At 41.2% G+C, this 20839-nt stretch overlaps 1 protein-coding gene across 1 annotated transcript in view; it reads right to left on the reverse strand.

The window, feature by feature from the left end:
- Positions 1–8087: 8087 nt before the first annotated feature.
- Positions 8088–20839, reverse strand: part of PRDM6 (PR/SET domain 6) — a 102820-nt gene continuing 90068 nt past the window's right edge. Inside the window, exons 7-8 of the mRNA XM_027099227.1 lie at positions 15758–15934; positions 8088–9104 (exon numbers count right to left, since the gene is read on the reverse strand). Of these exons, the coding sequence (XP_026955028.1) occupies positions 8990–9104; positions 15758–15934 (292 nt within the window). The 3' untranslated portion in view covers positions 8088–8989. The remainder of the gene's footprint in view (positions 9105–15757; positions 15935–20839) is intronic.

The following is a 20839-nucleotide window of genomic DNA, read 5'->3' on the forward strand; positions in this document are numbered from 1 at the left end:
CTGACTATTCTCTCAAATCTGTCCCCACTGCTTCTTGTACAGTCTCCTACAACCTCTATATTTTACTTGATTACATGTCTTTCTCTCTCTTCCAAATTTCATCACCCACCATGTCCTGGTGATTTTGGTATTAAGAAAAATGGAATCTTAGCACATAAGTTTAAAAAAATATTTGTTAAGTGCATGTATGAATGAATGGATGAATGACAAACATGAGTTGTCTAAGGACTAGAAGTCTCATTAAACCTGCTTAGAAGTGTACCAACCAGGAGGCTGAAAACCACAAACACCCTTCTGGCTGGCCCTGCCTTCCCTCCACCAAGCATGGAGCCTGACCAGAGAAACAAGCTACACAGGAAAACAGTCTCATGTGTATCCCCAGAGCACCCTTTCCTTAAAGAATCTCCAGAATGAAACGCAGGTGCCTGGTGGCTGCTGAGTACTACTATTTTGAAAGTAGATCCTCACTTCTGATGTAATCTTTTACTTGAGAAATTTTTGCATGTTGTTCCTGGACAATGGGATATCCATTTGGTATGACAGAAGAAGCAACCTGAAAACTCCTTGTTTCCAGGTTGGGGTTTGCTGCTGAGCTTGGCCACTCAGGAGAGTCAACAACCTTGTCAGGCAGCTGCCTGTTGGCAGGATTGTTTTCACATTTATTATACTGGAATCATCCTGGCACTTATGGAAAGGACAAGCAACTGAAAAATGGAGTGTAGACTCCCAAACAGAAACAGTGCATCTTCCAGTTGCTTAGACTAAAATACCTTGGAGTCATCCTCGACTCCTCCCTTTATCTAACAGCCCGCATCCGACCCATTAGCAAATCCTGACAATCTTCAAACTATGCCCAGAAGTTAACCACTTCGGGCCACCTTGACCACTTCCACCCTAGCAGAAGACATTATCATCTCCATCTGTATTGAGATACCCTCCTAACCATCTCCCATCTTCAGCCCACATTCTCCTACAGTCTATTCTCAACAAATCAGCCAGAATGATCCTTTTCAATCAGCCCATGCCCCATCTCTGCCCCATCAGAGCCAGTTTTTCCCCACCTCACTCAGAGGAAACAGCCAAGTTCTCACAATGGCCACCCAGGCTCTAAATGGTCCACCCCACTTTACCTCTCCAACCTCACCTCCTACAATCTCTGCCTCTTTCCATCCACTCCAGCCTCAGTGTCCTTGCTAATCCTTGAAGCTCATATATTTCTTTCTCAGATACAAGTGGAATTTTATTTCCTAACAGAATAAGAGAAAAACAGCTGACTTGAGCTTTCTGACTGAGAGCCCCAGGGCCTTGGACATGAGAAGAGTCACAGATCCAGGTTACTCACAGAGCAAGTAAACTTCTTGAAGTTTTATGAAGGCCAGAGATCAAATATCAAATCCATCCAGCCACAGAATTGTGGCTGGGCCTCTGTGTATGAGTTTCGTTGAGAGGGGACCCAACTTGGTTTAGCAAATGGGCATGAGAGCACAGGAGTGAGGAAAAGAGCAATCTTGAATATATCTAATAAACCACAGGCATGAATTTTAACAACCTTTCTGCTAGCAAGTTCTACAAGCTTTCTCATTCCATTTTCTAGCTAATACTTTCCCCCAAAGAGTTTGTTGACTGCCTACTAGGTCCCTGAGCTGCGTGCTAGAATTGAACAGTTTGCACTTGGGAAAAGGACCAATGTGGGACTAGAAAGAAACCAAGGGCAGATCAAGTCATCATAGGGATGTTTTATTAATCAAATATATTTACACTTCTTGGCCAATTATCTCTAAATGTGTGCCTGTTTTTCATTTAAACACAATCGAATCCTGGTAGATCCTATCGTAAGAGTACAGCTGCATGCATCATCGCATTGGTTCTTTGTGGTTTTTTTAAGATGTGAGTTTAATAAGTTAAAAAAACATAAGCCAGTTGTTTACCATTCTAACTGCAGAATACTTGTTCTTGTCACATCAGTAGTCTTTACAGCAAGGGATCCTCACTACCCACGGTGAGCTTCTCCTCAACCTCTTGACTGACTTATTTAAACTTTCCAAACCTCAAAAATCAAGAACAGAAACTGAGCCCTAACTCTAGCCATTTTCTTTGCGGGGAAGTTGAAGAGAGACATATTTCTATTTCAATGGGGAACATTTACAGTAAATTTTAAATTAGCATATGAGGGAAATTTATACAGTGCCTTGATAGCATCTAAATATCACATTTCTATTAGCATATTACAAAGCTGGATGCCCTCCCCTTGATATAACAAAATAAATTAAGGGGACATCAGGTTTCCAAACTAATTTTGCTGATCTAAGCCAAAGTTTTCCTCGATATCTGAGTCACCAACTTGGCATTTGCATTCGTACCAGGGGAAACCTCTTTCACAGAGTACTCAGAACTTCCCAGGAGAGAAATTTTGCCTGTTTTTTGCTATTTTATTCTCTCCAAGTTGGGAGAAGACTGAGTATGTGTACTAAATTGTTCAGAGAAAGTGAGTCTACCAGGGTTGATTTTTAGCGTTAGACAACGCTTGAATGGGGATCAACAGGGACAGTAAGCTGGTGGACACTTGGTCTAAAATGGCCGCTCTCCCCAACATGCGGTGATCACCTATCATCTGTGGTGATAGGAGCTTTTAAAAACATGAGTGAGTCATGCTATATAAAAATATCTCCAAGTTGTTGAAGTCTATATCAAGATTGTTTTCAGTCAGGAGTGATGTGCCAAGCTTTGGGGAGAAAAGCAGCAACAGGGATGTTTTGCAAGGCAGGAAACAGGAAATACCAACTGGAGCCCACCGTGTTTGACTGACGGGGAAAACACGTTCATCGTTTTGACAACCATTGCACCTGTTAGAATCCATATTTGGAAAAAAGTAACATAGATTGTAATTTCAAGACCATGGTAAAGAACTGCCCTGTAATTAAGTCAGCTCCTGAAGAAGTTTTGTAAACTTTCTTCTTGAATACCTCTCACAAATAGTCTCATCTAGATTGTTTCTAAGAACTTGAACTGGTTCCTTGAGTACCCCATGCACAGAACTACATCATCTGTGCCTTTGACAAATCAAACCTGTAATGACTCCAGTCTTTCTACCTCAGTGCTTTAAATCAACAGCCTAACCACAGAAGCTCATATTCTTAATGGACACAACTGCATAATTACTCCATTGATGCCTGAAAAGTAACTCACTTAGCATTCAGTCAGAACAAAGAAAGAAACCTAGATTTCACTTAGCCCCGTTCAGGATGTGTTTTCACTTGTTAATAGCGTTCAAGCCTAGTTCTTTTTTGGCCAGTGTCCAACATAACCTGCCTTCCTGCCTGTTGCCATTTGTCCTAATGTGTATCACACACTTGAGAGGATTTCTTTTCTTTTACTGTGGAATTTTAGTTGCATGTTTAGAAAAATAAAACAATACCTGCCAGCAGTGGGATATTTGAAATTCTGCTGTCCAGAAGCACAGATTTAGAGATACAAAATCAGCAACTATAATAACGCATATTCTGAGAATATTTTAGTATTGTTTCCACAAATTCATTTGATCAATAAACTATACTTGTGTTTGTTTATTTTAAAAAGCTCATATGCTTAAAAAGAGTTTGAATAAAGAGATATTTTCCCTTTTAAAAAATTACTGTCGTGTGGTTTTGGAGGGTGAAAATGTAAAGCTGCTAAGATAAGATTAAGTATATAGGAGAAAAGGATAATGATAGTATCTATGTTACAAGGATTAAATTAGATAATCCATGTTGAGCAGTTAGAACAGTGCCTGACAGTGATTGCACAATATAAATTGCTATCATTATTATTATTCCCGACATCTGAGGGAATAAGCTCAGATTTTATTTTTCCATTAAAATATACTCAGCAGATTCTTTTGTAATCCTAAGTACAATGGTAGCATCTCAGTATACAGGGCAGACAATTCAATGGTTTTATGTCTTTGCCCTGTTTTATGGCATATTTTTGTTTTTTTATCATTTTTCATATTGATTTGATGAAACATCTGACATACATTACTTAAAAGAATAAATCAAATAAATATTTTAAATGTTAAACACAACTGTGGATTACAGGCTAAACATCTGTGGCAAGGCTTCCATAGATAAAGCAATATTCTTTTCAGTTTGGCTCTCTTTGGCCAGTTGTATGTGACAGGTGATTGTCAGGTTTGTAGAATTTAATCTTGAGAAGGCTTGAAATATGTGGCTTTTCCTGGGACTCTGTTGTTATTTTGTGGTAGTTCAGATAAGTGCTAGTGATGGGGAAAGCCTCAAACTCTTGGGTGGATAAGGACCTAAACATCTTGTCACTTCCAAACCTCTTCACCTTGAAAGGAACTTGACAAATGAGTGACATTTCTGAAACCTACTGTTATCACTTTAAGAAGCATATCTCTTAGTATCTTTCAGGATTTGGTGTCAGGAATTGGTAAAGGCTATGGGGAATAAAATTAAATTCACGTCAAGGAAGGAAAATTGAAACCAACTTTTTTGAAAATGTGTTTATTTAGTTTATTTGTTGTTCCTGGCCTGGTTTCTGTAGACATATGTAGCCTTAATATGAGGATGATGGATTTGCTTCTCAACACAGGCTCCTGGGCCTGCTCGGAGGACCCATGACCCCATGCTGCTCTGGAAATGCCCTGCTTTGTGAGATGTGCCACATTTCCCATTTTAAACGACTCAACAGCCACTTGCATTTGATTTTTAAAATCGGTGCAAAACAAATAACAGTAATGATGCTACTTCTACTATGAAAAGCAATGAAACATCAGTTTCTTAAATGCACAACTCAGAGGCAATTATTAGCAATTAGTTCTTCAATGATGTGCCAGGCACCTGGGGCCTTGGACGCGGTGCCACTGAAGAGGAAGATCCTCCAGCTTTAGCGCATAAAGAGCTTGACAGTGAGGTTCAAAAACAAACTTAACCAAACAACTGCTACCTTTCAACCAGCAGTGAATATCCACCCTGATGGTGCTCTCTGGAACCTCTCAGAGCACCACAGCCCACACACTGGGGACGAGGGCTGCATTGCCAAGGCTTGACACTCACAAGGCCACTCAGACCCACACAGGGTCTGCAGAGCTCCTGCCCTGAGTAACTCCGGCCCTGTCCCCATTTGTGACCTTATCACTGGAATAGGGTCATAAAAATCTTAAGACCCAGACCCTAATCCTGGTATCTTGAGATTGTTGCTAAGAACCAACAGTGGGGCTGATCAGCCAAAGACGTCCAAGTTGTGTATCTTAATTTGTTTTGAAATTTGCTACCTTCTGGTCCCCAGCTGAGTTTACATCTCTCTGATTCTCCCAGTTGTAGCAATCTCTGTAACTTCACTGAGACAATGGTCTAAAGGCCTAAAAGGCCCATGCTATTAGCCAGACGCTTAGGAGGAGAATATTATTTTCTCGCCAATTAAGTAAAACTCCTTACGGTGAACACCTAAAATGGGGTCTTTATACAAAATAAGAGTTCAATAAATACTTGATGAATAAATGAAACAATGAACCAATCAACTGACAAAAAAAATTTGATGAGTTGGTAAATGTTAGTAAATCTTTGTTTATCTCGACTAGAATGAACTTTTCCCAAAGTATGATCCAATAAATTGTAAGCCCTGTGAGGACACTAGTGTACCATAAACCTTCTCTATTATACACAATTTTCCCCATAAGGCTATACTTGAATGGACGTTCAATAAATATTTACTAATTGAATCAAATTATATAAATTACACAAGATTGAGTTTTATAGTTTTAACTATCCACACAACTCTATAAAAGCATATCTCTTCCCAAAAAAAGTCATTTTTAAAGACAAAGACAACCAAAACGCAAAGCTTATCTTAAAATAATTTACGCACATTTCCTGGGGAAAATATTCAGCTTTACCTAAAGTTACTGAGATTTTTCTAGAGATGTGATGTCTGCACACCCACCTGGAATCACCCCCATTAGCTTAGGCTCTTAGCTAGACAAACTGGCATGTGTTAGGATGGCATGTCTTATTGTGGGAAAAAAAAAAAAAAATTCAGTCCCCATTGATAGAAAGGGGCAAAAAACGATTGCTCCAAAAGCCAAACACGGATTCAGCTCTTACAGTCTCCCTTTCTCATCTTAGATATCCTCCCCTCTCCTCAACGACTCAGAGTTTTTCTTTTTTTCTTTTTATACCATGATTAATTAGGAAGTTGCTAATAAAGAAAACTGACAGATCTTGATGACTGCAGTGTTTACCACCCATTTGCAGTGTCCCTAGGAAATATCTGTCAATTTTAAATAGAAAAGGCTAAAGCAATTGTTGGGAGGTTTTAAGGAGAACTGCCCCCCACCCCCAGCTTCAATTAAGAGCATTTGGGACCCAAGCGATGGCGGTACCCGCTTCAGGGCTCCAAGTCAATTGGCAGGTATAGGCCTATCTTACCTGTAGACTGATGGCCAAGGCCAGTCTGCTAGAAGTCAGCAATGGCTCAGCAATGTGAAAATTTTGAATGTCCCCAATTTTCTATTTGTTCAGTAGCAAATATTTTCAGACCAAATTTGGTAGAAAAGACATGCTAAAAGTTGCCCTTACTAATAAAGGAGAAAAGGAGACTTAACTGAGCAGAAGGCTAGAAGAATCTTTCAGTATAGAGGTTACCGCCATATTAAGTGGGACTTTGGGATCAGCTGGCAAAGCCACTAGAGTGGTAGAGACCATTGTTATGGAGACTCTGCCCAGGCGGGGTATCAAGGTTGGAGTGAAGGCTTCTCATACTCGCGTGGGAGCTCATGAGCACAGGGTGGGATGCATTGTGTAAAACTGTGAAATGAGGCAAAAGGCAGGACTGGGTTTTCTCACTGAAAACAGTATTAGAAACATACAGATGAGTCCCTTATCATTTTGAAAAAGTACAACCAAATGTTTCAACTTGAATAAATGGAGCAGTTTGCTCATCTGTATAGCCAGTCTGTCACTTTCTTGCAGATTTTGGGTTAATATGGCTACATATTCTCTCCACCCTTCCCAATGGCTCACACTTTTGTCAAACGTCTCTATCACTTAGGGCAAGAAACTATAAAAGCATAACACATTCCAATCTACCGAAGAAAATATTTTCCATCAGAAACAGTTACACAGCAGCACAGATTGCTTACTACTTCCATGACAAGGAGACAGCAAGAAATGGGGGAAAATCGGAACGACTTCAGATTGGGCAACGGAGGTCAGAATTAGCCAAATTCCTCTGTGAGACATTATTTTGAGACATATATCAATAAGTTACAAACACAATTAGTGAGGCCCCATTTCACTCCATTTTAAATGTGGCAGATGGGTGCTAAGGGATGAGGGAGTGAAATGGAAAGAAGAGGAAGATTTCTGAGGACAAAATACATGATGGTAGATTAAACCAAACCACAGCTATCCTTGCCTTTCAGTGGCCAGTTCTGTTACGTGTCTCACATTTTTGCTAAGAGAAGACAACGGCAAGGCTAAAAAGACAAGGAGTTCCTTAACGGGCTGTGTCCTGCTATCAGGTGACCAAGAGATCTACAAACAAGAGATGGCTGCTGGTAAGTACTCTAAACTGTTCAGATTTACACCGGCCATCAAGGTAGACTCGGTCTTCGTGATGCTGCTGGGAGTTAATGGCTAATATGCAAGAGCCGTCAGTTCTTCCTGATGTGGGATTATTGTGTGGAATGCGACACAATTTGATTGAGCACCATTGCTAAATTGCCCAAAGGGTAGCTGAAGTGACACCCATTTTCCTGGCACTCAATCAAAGATCAGTGAAACTGTGTACACACTCCTTTCTCTTTCAGTGGATCAGTGTTGAAAGAAGAATATTATCAAGGGCCGGAGGGGATGAGAAGGGAACTCCTCTTGAAAAAATTAGCTGTTCAGGGCGGTCTTTTCTAACCACAACCCTCTCCGTGGCTCCTCCTCTCAAGGTTTCCTTGTCTGGGCTATTTTCACCTATTTTTTGCAGAAATGCCCCACACTCAGGAGGGCCTCCCAGGCTTCCCCTGGAGGTACGAGGAAGGAAGATGAAAGTGCCTAGAATGGTCTTGACAGTGGGGCTTGGCACTGTTTTTGCTCACATATTCAATACTTTCATAGACACAACAAAAAATTACTGGAAGCCTAATACCTTATATTCAGCCTCATACTGAAGAACTTTATTTTTGTGTTTTTTTTTAAGCTAAAATGTTACTGAAAACAAAATTTTCTCACTAGCTGCTTCAGAACAATATACTGTATTATGAAGCTCCGTACATTTTAAATGTTTTTGAAATCTTGACAGGACACTGTTAAGTCCCCATTTCTTTTTCCCCTTGAATTTTGAATTTTAAACCATCTTCTTCCACTTCCAGGTTCTTCTGCATCAAGACCAGGCTGCTGGATGGAAGGAGCCGTGAGAAAAGTGCACGAGAAATAATAAGTGTGGAAAACACAGAAATGGAGCACCCGTGGGGCTGAAGATGGCCTGGACTCAGCGAAGGCTCTGGCTCCCGAATCTGTGGTCCCTGCTGGGCAGCCTGAGGCAGGCCAGGCCAAACTGAAACAGCAGGAAGAGGGCTGTACAATGGGTCCCCTTGAATCATGCTACTAAAAAAGGTGCAACGAGAAACGAGTCCCTGTGCATTCTTAGTCACAACTGTGGGCAGAAGAACCCATCCGATTCCTCCCTTTGGTATTAAATAACAGTTTAAAAAAGCTTTTTAGAAACAAAGCAAATACACGGTGGGACTGGAAATGTGAGCCATCCCAGGTTAGTCGTCCACTGAAATGAGTCTCATCCCTAGTCATAAATAAATTATCTCTCTCCTGGTCTGACTTCCACGCCAGGATCAATATCTCTTAACATCTTACTTATTTTATTACTGCTTTTGGTTTTCCGGGACTGATTGAAAGTTGCTCAGAGGAAATCTTTGGTTTTGCTTAAGTGTCCGTGACATTTAATCATGACTTTCCTTGAAGTTTAATTCCAACCAGTCAATCAGTTAATCCACTTCGATTGATTCTGGGCTCTCGGTTATTGGCTTGCACTCATTGGGCATCCGCTGGTGTCGGCTCAGCTGGGTGGCCTGCGTGAAGCTCCTCTCACACCTCTCGCACCTGGTGGAGGCAAGAGAGAAAATTGAGACCAGGGAGCAGGGCCTGCAGGTTGATGGACTTCCTCTCATCCTGCCTAATCAGAACAGACACTCCAAAGTGGCTTCAGATTTTACTGGCTCAAGAGGTTTAATTGGTGGCTCCTTCCAAGGCCTGGATGCCTGTGATGGGACAAAGCCCGGCTGATGCAGAACAGAGGGATCTGTCAATAGGCAGAGGGAAGGTGATTTCTCCAGAGAGCCCTGTCCTGCTGCAGCTCTGATCACTGTCAGTTCAAATAGATAAAGAACAAAAAGAGATTTTTAGGAGTGAGCCATCAAAGCAGCAGCTTGTCTGCAGTTTTCTGCTCCGTAACCCCAAAGAGAAATTGATGACAAATAGAATTTCACCTGCTACTAATTTAAAATCGGGACTTCTACTCCCCTCAGCACAGCAGCCAGAGAGCCATCATCTTTGAATTCGGAAACTGGAAGAAGCAGTGCATTAGTTTTCAGCGACTGTGGCGGGTGGGTGTGGGTGACCGCTTTGGGGCAAAAGCTAGAGTATCACAGCTCCACCGAAGTTAGGGTTAAAAAATGTTTGCATTGGGATAGGGGACTCAGAAAAACACGAAATCAGCCAATGTTTGTGTGCTTCAAATTCACCTCTACAAGGCACAGCAGGAAGAATGTACACGTGGGCCGTAATTAAGGGTTGGTGTGTCTGATAAGGAGAACACTGGCATCGCACTTCAGGAATATCTCCTCCCCTCCTTAACTTAAAAAAAATGCTAACCTAGAGACCCTGGGCCTAAGCCATCTTCCCTGTAACACACACCGACTAGCTTGATGGCTACACAACCTTCAAAACACACACACACACGCACACTGCTGCAGCAAGCTGGGCACGGACAGTGGCTTCCCTGTCACTATTCCACTTGTCTGGGCTGCCTGGAGCACTGGCCGAGCACCCATTGGGGCACAGCAGCCCCCTCAGCGCTCCCCCTAATGTCCTCTCCTGAAACCTTAAAAGGAAAAGATACTCAGGAGAGCTGCAGACAGTTGTTCTTCTTTTAAATAATGCAACCTTCGGCCTCAGGTCCCTGCACTAGTAGGGCTGTGGTAAAGCCATCAGAAGAAAATCCACACACGCCCAATCACTTGCCACGTGCCCCGCTACCCGGTAGGCAGCCCTGTCTTTTTCCTTTGGAGTAAATTATACAAAGTGCCTTGCCAGGGAAATAATTACCTATAAAAATAAAACACATCTATCCCTACTAGGGAGTCTTGCATATGTTTTGTCGTTGGGAGGCTGGAGCTTGACTATCACGCTTGGATTTTTCAGGGCTCCTGCACCAGCTGAATGTGTCAGCATGAGGAAGTTGTGTTTCTTCAATTGTCTTTCGGGGGATATTTTTAGCAGCCTGTTCCACTGTTAAAAACTGCACTGTGATCTTGACAAATGTATAATGTCAGCTTTAATGTATCAGACCTATCAGCTCAATGAAAATAACTCAGAAGTATTGATCAGCTAATGATTTTTGGTGTATTCATTAACATCCATGGGCAGCTCATCCCCTCTCCAGAGCTCCTGAAGTGCTGATGACATGCTAGTGAATTGCTGATTGTTTATTAGAAAACTGATTAGTTACTAAATTAGTGTGTCAAAATATACTACCTTTCACTGCTTGACAAACTTTCAAATTATTATATTCCTTTTTTAAAATTTTGAAGCTCTAGAATCAATTTCAAGGAGAGAATAGTTTCAAAGTTATAAGTTATGACTAGTTACCTAGGTCATGTTTTTGCACCTTTGATCTTGTGTATCAGAATATAAAGAATTCAGAAGTGGGAGGTGTAGTGCTTCACATAAGGCAAATGTGTATGTCTATATGTAATATTAAACACCCAGACTGGGCAGAGACAGTAAGAGGGGAGTTAACATTTTTCTCCTGTGTTTGCCTAACTGCCTCACAGATATTTACACTCATGGAACCATCTGTTGTCATAGTCAGGAAATTTACTAAGTCTATAGGGCTCTCCTGAGATCATCACTGAAAAATCATCTCTAGGGCCATCTGCTCACCAAGTGTGAGTAAAAACACATGCAGATGTGTAGAAAATTACCTTAACTTAGATCCTTTTCCTAGGAATTTCCCTTTCTTGAGGAAAGTGGGCTACTAGAAATAATACCTACGTGTGTTGGTAATGATAAGAATGTAATTTGTATAATTAAGGATATAAAGAGAACTTGACGTAAAAATATTTTTAAATAAGGGGAGAGCCTCAGTTTTATGTTCATCATCTTTAATTTCAGAACAAAAATCCCTTCACAAATTATTTTCATGGCTTAATGGAACACATCAGAAGGACAGACTCAATGCAAATGCTTAGGTTCTGGCGGGTCAGAGCTGGACTTCAGCTGTGTTGGCACGGAATTAACCCTGAACTACAATCCCAGCCAAGTGACTGGTCGTGGGCACCTCCAAGCCTGGATTTCATGCGGTTTAGCAGAATAAGAAAGAAAGAAAGATGCGGGTAATGATCCAGGAGACTAAAACTGCTCTGGCACACAGGGTCTTCCTCTCAGTGCTGACGTCACAGCCTTTAAGGAAACATTGCAGGAACAGTGAAGTGGAAAGCCATCCAAATATTTCAGCAAAGAGAAATTCCCCAACTTTCTGCCAGTGTGGGCATCTTAATGAGACTTGAGTTCCTTTTAGATTTGAGATCATCCTTTACTTAATGTGATAGTCGACTGGCTTATAGGTACAGAGGGAGCTTAACAATCGTCATCTGAAACTGACAGATGTGCAAAACGATGTCAAGTTCTGTTCACAGAAAACCTACAGGAAGCTTTCTTTCTGCTCCTCTATGGCCTGTCACCAAATATTTCCTGAATGAAACCAAATTGCTTTGTACGTATGATGTGCTTAATGCATTTTACTGATGTGTTTTTTTGGTTTGCTTTGATTTTGCCTAGATCTTGCTAAAATATCCGATGCTCTTTGGAATATCCTTTGATTATTTTTTATACTGAGCCAAACTGTCTTCACTTAAGGCACAAACTTAGTGGTATTTCCCCTGCTTCTAATGAAGATGAAGAAAAGAAACTCTCCTATGGAAAGTCCTGGTCTTCCCAGGCGCAAAGGCCAGGCATCAAGCAGCTCACATGGATCCTGGGCAGAGCGGCCTCTCTGAGATGTTGAGAGATTATGTTTAGTAACAGAGAAGGAGAAGGGGTTCTCACTGTAAAGAGTAAGTTTGAGACTGGCAACTTCCTTCCTTCCCTCCTTCCTTCTTTTCTCTTTTCGATAAAGTGCTTGGCAATTGCTGTGAGATGAAATGATGTCATGATTTTGTTCCTTGTTCTCCACGACTTCCAGCCTCACAGTACAAACGGAAAGTACAAACTTCAATATGATCCTTTGATATGTGCTTTTCCTATGATCTCCTTCACCTTATAAATTCTGCATCCACAGCCTAGGTTAGCTGCTGACAAGCCCATGATCTACCTAGAGCATGGGGGACGGAGTCTTTCAGTGGCATTTCAGCCAATCAGATTGTGAGACAAAGCCTGGAGTGAAACTCTCATCTCTTACTGCCATATCTTCTCCAGGCTTCTTGTATGGCAATAATCTTGATCTGCCCTGAAAAATCACTTTTCAGAAGAAGATTTTAGAAGCTAGAAAAGGCTTTCCCCTGTTGTGGCCTGGCCCCTAACAATCTTGCAAAGGCCTCCCAGGCCCTGGGTGGGTAGGACAATTTGAGGACTGAGCCATTTGGGGCATGGGTTGTGTATCTTTACAAGACTCTTTTCTTTCTTTGCAACATTGTTTCAGCCAATACCCATTAGTTGAAGTAGTAAAATTAACCATTGTGGCAAAATCCATTTTATTGACTAATCTGCAATAAACTTTTTTTGAATGTTTGTTTTATAGGCTTGTAAAAGGATATCCTCATAATATTTACAAATGTCCATGGGATGGATATCCATGAGCTATGGTTGGAAGATTCCCAAAATTCCCTTGGGGTAGTTCAATCCTGAATGATCTGGTTGTATACACTGAAGGATTTAGCTTTCCATTTCCTAGAAGACGTTTAAATCTTGCACTTATAAAATACACGTACACTCAGTTCTCCCCTGGCAATATGTTTAACATTTGATAAATTTAAAAAAACAAACTCTACAGCATATGGCTATCCTAATATGAGAAGAAGCAGGAGGAACTAAAACAGGCACAGTGAATCTAATCCAACCAAGTCTGGTGTTTCCTTTTTTGTTTTTCCAGATGAAATCAGGTTATGGTCCCCAAAAATACTTTGAGAAAGGAAAAACGTACAAGTACTAAAGCCCTTCTAATATTAATCTGATGAATTAAAATTAAGTTAAAATGGCACCTCTATTGGAAACAGGACAAAAACAGGATGTTAAGAAAAAAAACTGACTGGAGTCAACGAGGTTATACTTAAGTAACACCTGAACATTAATAGAAATCTATTTCCCACGCTGACCCTGAAACCTCTTCAATTAATTACTAAAATCTATTTACACAGCAACAAGATAAAAATCAATCTGATTCCTGGCACTGTATCCATCTGGCTACCCTCTCTAATATAAGGGGCCAGGAGGATTGTCAGTCCTCCTGCGTCTCTGCTTTTGAAGAGCTCTCTTGCTCAAAGGCACAGGGAATGTGCCACTGTCATCTTCTACATCTAGAACAGTGGTGAAACCAGAATCTGTGAACCCCCGAGGGCCTAGGGGAAATGACAAAGCCCACTGTGCAGACACAGACACCTGCCATAGGGAACTCGAGGACTGTGCTAACCTACCCGGCCCTTAAGGGTAGATTTAAAAAAAGGGCCCCCTGGGGCTATGGCAGCCCCAGAGGGCACAGCTTGGCTGGCGTAGTGCAGGCTGGATGTTTAGACCCCATCCAGTGCCCTCAGCCAGATGCCTTTATGCAGTAAATAAGCCCCACCTGTGTACACAGACAAAAATTAAAACTTTTCACAATTAATATCATAAATTAAACCTCAATGGAAAACAGTTAAGAATAACGAATAAAGGTAACTAATTCATGGGGAGGTGGGTAAAGATGACAGCCTTTTATGAGCCTCTCCCTCTCCTGGCAGACACCAAGGCAGGCAGGACCCAGACCAGCAGGACTCTGCCACCCCAAGCTGAGCCCCGTCTCAGGCCGAGCATCATGGCAACTGCATGCTACGCCAGCAGGTCCAGAGGGAAAAGCATGGGTAATGAGACTCTGGGAAGACTCCTTGGCTGAGACCAAGAAAGGGGATTCACCTCCTACTGCCTGAATCATTTCCTTTCTTGCTTGATCTTGTCCTACAGAAGGTAAATAGGCTGTTCATCCACGCCCTTTTCATGTTCCTCCTTCATCAAGGAAAGTCATTATGGCAAATGAGGAAAGAGAGATATAAGAGAGTTGAACAAAAAAGAGTCTATCACACAGACAGTAAAATCTGCTCTGAGATGACCAACCACTCACCCAAGCTGGCTCACCCTCCCAAGCCTTTCCATGTCCCACATGGGCTATCAGAAAGCCTCCTTTCCTTTGTATGTCTGGAAAACTCCTACTCATCATTCAAAACACATCTTAAACATCATCTTCTCCAGATAGCACTGATTACTCCACTTTCGTGCTACCCTGAAACACTGTATATACATGCCTTATTGTTTTTCACTTTTGCACCCTTCACCCTACGTGGTAATACTTGCTTATTAATTGGGCTTCCCCATAAACTATGAGGTCTTCAAAGACTAGGGAGCTGAGTTTCATTCACCTTTATATCTCTTGTGCCTAGCAGGGTGCCTAGTACAAAAGAAGGTGTTCAATAAATATTTGCTGAATGAATGAACACATATATACATGAATGAATGAATGAATGAGCGAGTGAATGAAGAGACCATCTTGCAGGATTCAGATGTCCACCGTTTTCATGACTGTGCTATATCCAGAAACATAGTCTCTCGCTCAGGTGCCCTTACCTTGCCAAAGCCCTTGGAATTCCGTTCTCTTTCCACATTCCCTGAATCCTCAAGGACTCAGACATGCCCTATGTTTGGTTTGGTTTTTCTTTTTTGCATTAACATGATAAGTCTGAGATCCAAAGGGCACGCTGAAAAGCTACCAATTGGCTGCTATAATAGATTCAAACCCCCTTAACAAATATAAAAGAGGAGGAAATCGTTCATCAGAATCCTAAAGGGTTCAGATTTCCCAAGAGACGATTCATTCAGCTGTCCTCGATTGTGGCCACCTCGCTGATGGTCAGGGGACTTGCTTGCTGATGGCCAGAGATGGTATTCTGCATGCCTCCTAGCTCAAATTCTAGAAGCAAAGACCCTCAGAAACCAGAAAGAATCTTAAAGTTACTTACTCCTACTTCCTGATTTTACTGGTGAGGTAACAGACCACGAAGAACGTCTCACGTCCAAGGTTGCACAGCTCAACCCAGGATCAGTGTATAAATTTCCTGACTTCATTTCCCCAGTATCGACCACTAAACAAGCGGGGCCTTTTGCAGCCTGGACGCTGACTTTCTAAAACAGCGTCCTCCACCAGTTGGCTAAGCCAGTGCTGGGCCACCTTGTCTGCCGGCTCTCAGGAAAGGCTCAGAGAAAGAAGGGATACGGTGCGAGCCGCTACTTACTTGAAGGGCTTTTCTCCAGTGTGGGTTCGGATGTGGTTGTTGAGCGTGGTGGCCCCAGCAAAGGCACGACCACAGTAGCCACATTTGAAAGGCCGGTCACTGGAGTGAGTGACCACGTGGTTCCTCAGTTCTGAAGGCTGGGAAAAGGACTGGGAGCAGTGGCCGCACTGGTATGGTCTGAAACAAATGAAGACACTGCCTGGTCATTACGTTCTATGTCAGTCAGCAGACGTTAGCATCACGAGGCAAGGGCCAAAACGTTCTGGGGACGTTCTCTCAGTTTCTGTAACAAAGCATAGCACTGGGGCTGCTAGGTTCTCATGGCTATACTTGTTGCCACACGAACAAAATTAACAGAGCTGATGAGAGCCGTTCATTCCCCAAAGAATATTCCTTTCCGGTATTAGCCATACCATTTCAAGAACTCCTATTTCTTGTTTTGAGCCCCACCCCCAGGCAAATATTGGAGCGTTGAGAGTACAGACTTGATGAAGCACAACAGTACAAGAGAAGATATGTAATTGTCTCTCGTAATTCTGGGGCACTTTAACTTTTCAAAGTGCTTTAACATCAATGATCTAGTTTAATCTTTACAATAATCCTCTCAGGGAAAGCGGATGTTATGATCTCTGTCAGTTCAGAAAAGTGAGGATAAACTGTCCTCAAAGGAAATAAGCTCTTGATGCCAAGGTCACTCTAGGGTGACTCTGGACCTTATTCTAAGTCCCAGGTAAAGATGCAGGCAAGTCAGCAAGCTGCATGTGTGTTTTAATAGATACTAGACTGTCCTGGGGTCTGTCTATAGCACATCCCCAACTTGGGGTTGTGTGATAGTGCACAGGCCAACACAGGCGTGCACCCAGATTTGTTTCTTTGTAAAAGAAATCCTGACTTCTACTTACTCTCTCCCCGCCCCGACCTAAACTCATATTTATCCACTGGGTCTTTTTTTGTGAACTTCGGCTCCCCAGTTTAATCTGGTAGCAAGCAATGATTTATAGCAGCACAGAAATGACAGGATGTCACTATGCTTGCAGGAGGACTGGGATGCAAAAGCAAATGGAAGGAAGTTGTGACAAATACCTGATAATTAGCAAGATTATCAGAGCGCATTCTTTTCAGCTCATGAGAAAGAAATCAATTTTTGGTTTTCATAAAATAAACTAAAATTCTGTCTTCTTTACAGAAGTTCTTCTGCTTACTTAAGCAGAATCTGGTGAGTGATATAAAACCTGGGGAGTTTTCCCTAATCGAGGCTATTTCATATCATTCCTTGACAGGGCTCTAATTTGTTTATCAAAATTTTTCTTGAGAAAATTAATAATCTGTCATGAGCGATATTAACAGAGCTCAGGAAGCCTTGGTTTGTGGCTCAGAAATTTCTGGCTGCGTTTAGAAAGCCAATGGCAAAAGCAGACTTAATTGCTCTACCTTTAGCAAATGCATAAGCTCCAATGACCAGAAACCAAAATGAAGGGCTAGGAAACAATGGTGACCGAGCATGTACAACAATTCAATTACATGCAAAATAAAGTGTACCCTCTCATTTGTCAAGTGAAGTGCTTAATTGTGGCTACTTGCCTCACTGAACACAAATACGATTATTTTACCAGGCTTCAGCGCACTGAGCACTGATTGTAGAATTTTTTAGCTTGATTAATAGTCTGGGATTGGTCAATAACTCAATACTATACAATTTTAATTACTTACATTTAGAAATCTATCTAACTGCTCTCAAACAAGTTTCAAAGAAATATATATAAGAGTTCTTGGTAAGGAGTTTATCAAACTTGACAAATTGCACATGCATTTTATTACAATCATGAAATAAAGCTTTGAAGCCATTAAAATCATATGTAGATGAAAATATCCTTTTGTCAAAATTATTCTTTGTAGTAACCATTAACCTTAAAGGAGTCCTCAAGAAATCATTCTCTCAGGGGTGAATTTTTTAAATGTATTGAAGATTATAAACAAAATAATATATGAATATATACTATATCCACTGACAATTGATTTTTCTAATAGTGAAGGACCATTAACATTTATTAGCCTCTGGTTATCTATTTTTAATAGCTATCACAATAAACAATTAGCCACTAAATAAAACCAATTAATCTTTTTTTTCTGACTCTGCTGTCAAAAGTTGGGGTGATTTATTTCCTATAGTCAGAAGTCATTCCATCCTTTTTATGCTAATAGTCAAGGTGGCAAAGATTTATACACAGAAGAGATGATCACAGAGAGGCTTATGCTGAATTTTTATATCAAGGTAACACCAATGAAAGGCAAATCAGATTATAAAACATCACCTTGGCCAGTACCAGCCTGAGCGGTATTTGCTAGGTATCCCGTGACAGCTTTTAAAACTTTGCAGAATTCAGCTGACTGAATGGAACAACCTCGAATGGGCGAGATGGGAGAGGTGAGTCCTGCTTTAGCCTCTGGCCCCAATTACCTGTGGGACTTGACAAGTCGCCCAACATCCCTGACTCTCCATCTCCTCATCTCTCTGGTAAGCAGGATGGACTGAACTAGATGCCCTCTCACATCCCATCATGTTCTGCTCCTGCTTTCACATAATCAACAAGCACGTGCCACCTAAGGATCTGTCCAAGACATGGCCTCACAGTAGACAGCATCGACGATGTGACCTCCATCCTCCATCGTGTGTACCAGCCAGTGCCCTGCAGGGAGAGCTTTCCATGGTTTTGTGTGTCTAGTCATGCTAACTAGAATACAGACCATTTAAACTTACTTGGTAAACAGTTGAGAATTCAGAGCAAGAAGAAAATCTAGTACCAAAATACAAGACCCAACTTTAGTTGATCTCAAAAAACAAAGTGATATCCCTTTAATCCTGGTACCTTAAAGAGTAAGATTTTAGAGCATATGGTCATATTCACCATCACAGAAACTGATTTCATGTAGAATTTAGAACTAAAATGTGTACTCTATTTGCCACTGTGTTAACAGATTCTCTCAGCCTAGAAATACATGCAAAGTTAGGCCTCAGAAAATACAGACAAGATACTTCTTTCCCTAGATTTTCAATATTTCCTAAAAATGAATAAAAGGAAATGCTCAAAAAGTAATTTTAACATTAATTGTATCCTAGAGTTCATCTAAGGGCATAGGAATACATTCAAGACAGAATGAAATCTTCAAACCCAAGAGCAGGGCTTACTTAGAAAACATCATCATCACCATAGAATCTCAGACATCACAACTTCTTTTGGGACAACTGACCACAGGATTTAAGACTCTGTATGGATGTTTTTAGTAGCACACCCTGACTCCTCACCTCTCAGGTTACAGCTAAAGGGCTTTGGGGGCACAGAATCAGTTGCCATTACTCAGCTTTTTATTGTGATGACTAACATTCTCATTAACTTTTCAAGGTCTGGTCAAAGGGTCAATACTGTGGTGGGGGAGTGGCAGGTACAAACTACTGGGTGTGAGATAGGCTCCAGGATGCATTGTACAACATGGGGAATAGAGCCAATATTTTGTAATAACTGTAAATGGAGTGTAACCTTTAAAAATTGGATATTATAAAAAAAGACTCATAGAATAAAGGGTGGGGTTTGAAAAGTTCTACAAATACTAAAGGGATAAAAAAGTGAAAAAATAAAATATCATCATCAACCAAAAAAAATTAAAAAGTAAGCCTTAATTTATTAAACTTTTGGATACAATCAATTTCAAATCCCAAGTTCTGCTCCCTTTGATGTGTCATACCAGAGGCAGCCCAGGAGGACTGGCATAGTCAAGTGCTGTGTTCAGCTTCACTCTTTGTAGGATCTCATGTCATTCAGCAGCTAAATGGGACTCTCCTTTCTAAAGCACCTTGATTCTTTCCAAGTCATCATACACATACAGCATTTTATTATTCTCAAAACAAATGCAATGAGCATTCTTCACAAAGAGAGAACATTTCATAACCAGTAAAAGCTTTTGGCGGGGTTTTTTTTTTTTTTTTTTTTTTTAACACTACTTGAGATATCTAGCAGTGCTGTCAATGACGGAAGTGTTCTATAACTACACTATCCAATATGGGAACCACTAGCCACAAGCAGCTACTGAGCACTGGAAATGCGGCTAGGGTGACTGAGAAACTGAAGTATTATTTTACTTAACTTTGATTAATTTAAATTTAAATAGCCTCGTGTGGCTTGTTCCAACACAGAAATATCAAGCTTCACGAAAAACGAGAATGTGTTCTGTCCTCAACAATGAAATATCTAAAAAACAGACAAAGCCTGGGTCGATTTAGTTAGCGTATATCAATGCCAGTAGATTTTTAAGCAAAAAGAAAGCAGCAAGACAATTTTGTATGTCCCCTGGCATTCTCTGTAACTGGTGGCTCCTCTGCTAAAGATGACTCCAGTAAAATATGCAATTCATTTACTTTGAGTCTGTAATTGGTTTGTTGTACACATAGGAAAAGGATGAAACATTTAACAAAATTAAGTGTGGTTTGGTTTAATATATTATTAATCCTTCTTTGATTTTTCTTTCATGGCATGAAAGCCTCCAGGACAAAAGTTGTTCAGTTGGGCCCACAGTTGAGCAAATTGGGCCTTGCTCCCCGTCAGTCAAGCCCAAGTGCACATCTCCCAAGACTTCATACGGGGCGTTACTTAGGTCCACTGCTAGCTGTGTGGAGTGAGAAAAGAACTAAGCTCTATGTAAGGAGAAAAAGATTTCAGGAAAGTGGCTCAAGTATGCAGCCGAAACACTGGGAGAACATGGAAAGAAGGTAACCTTCACACTTGGGGGAGGGGGAAACAATGGAACACAAGAACACTGACACATTCCAAAGAAACTATTATGGTGATGGATTATCTCCAGGCTCCTCCCACCAAACGGCTCCTTCTAGAGTTATCTTCCCCTCTGGTACCGCCACACCCAATTATAAACAAGGATACTCCAAACATAAATGTGAACGGCTGACAGTATGCCCAGGAGGCTAAAGGCAAACTTTCCCCAGGTAGCACAATCAGAAAGGAAAGGAAAAGGATGCAAAATAAAGATAAGCACTAAAAAGACATTCTGCAGAAAATAAAAAGAACATATTCA

This window comes from Aethalodelphis obliquidens, unplaced genomic scaffold, assembly GCF_003676395.1.
Source record: "Aethalodelphis obliquidens isolate GAN/ISIS:26980383/991018 unplaced genomic scaffold, ASM367639v1 scaffold4, whole genome shotgun sequence".
In the NCBI taxonomy this organism is placed as follows: domain Eukaryota; kingdom Metazoa; phylum Chordata; class Mammalia; order Artiodactyla; family Delphinidae; genus Aethalodelphis; species Aethalodelphis obliquidens.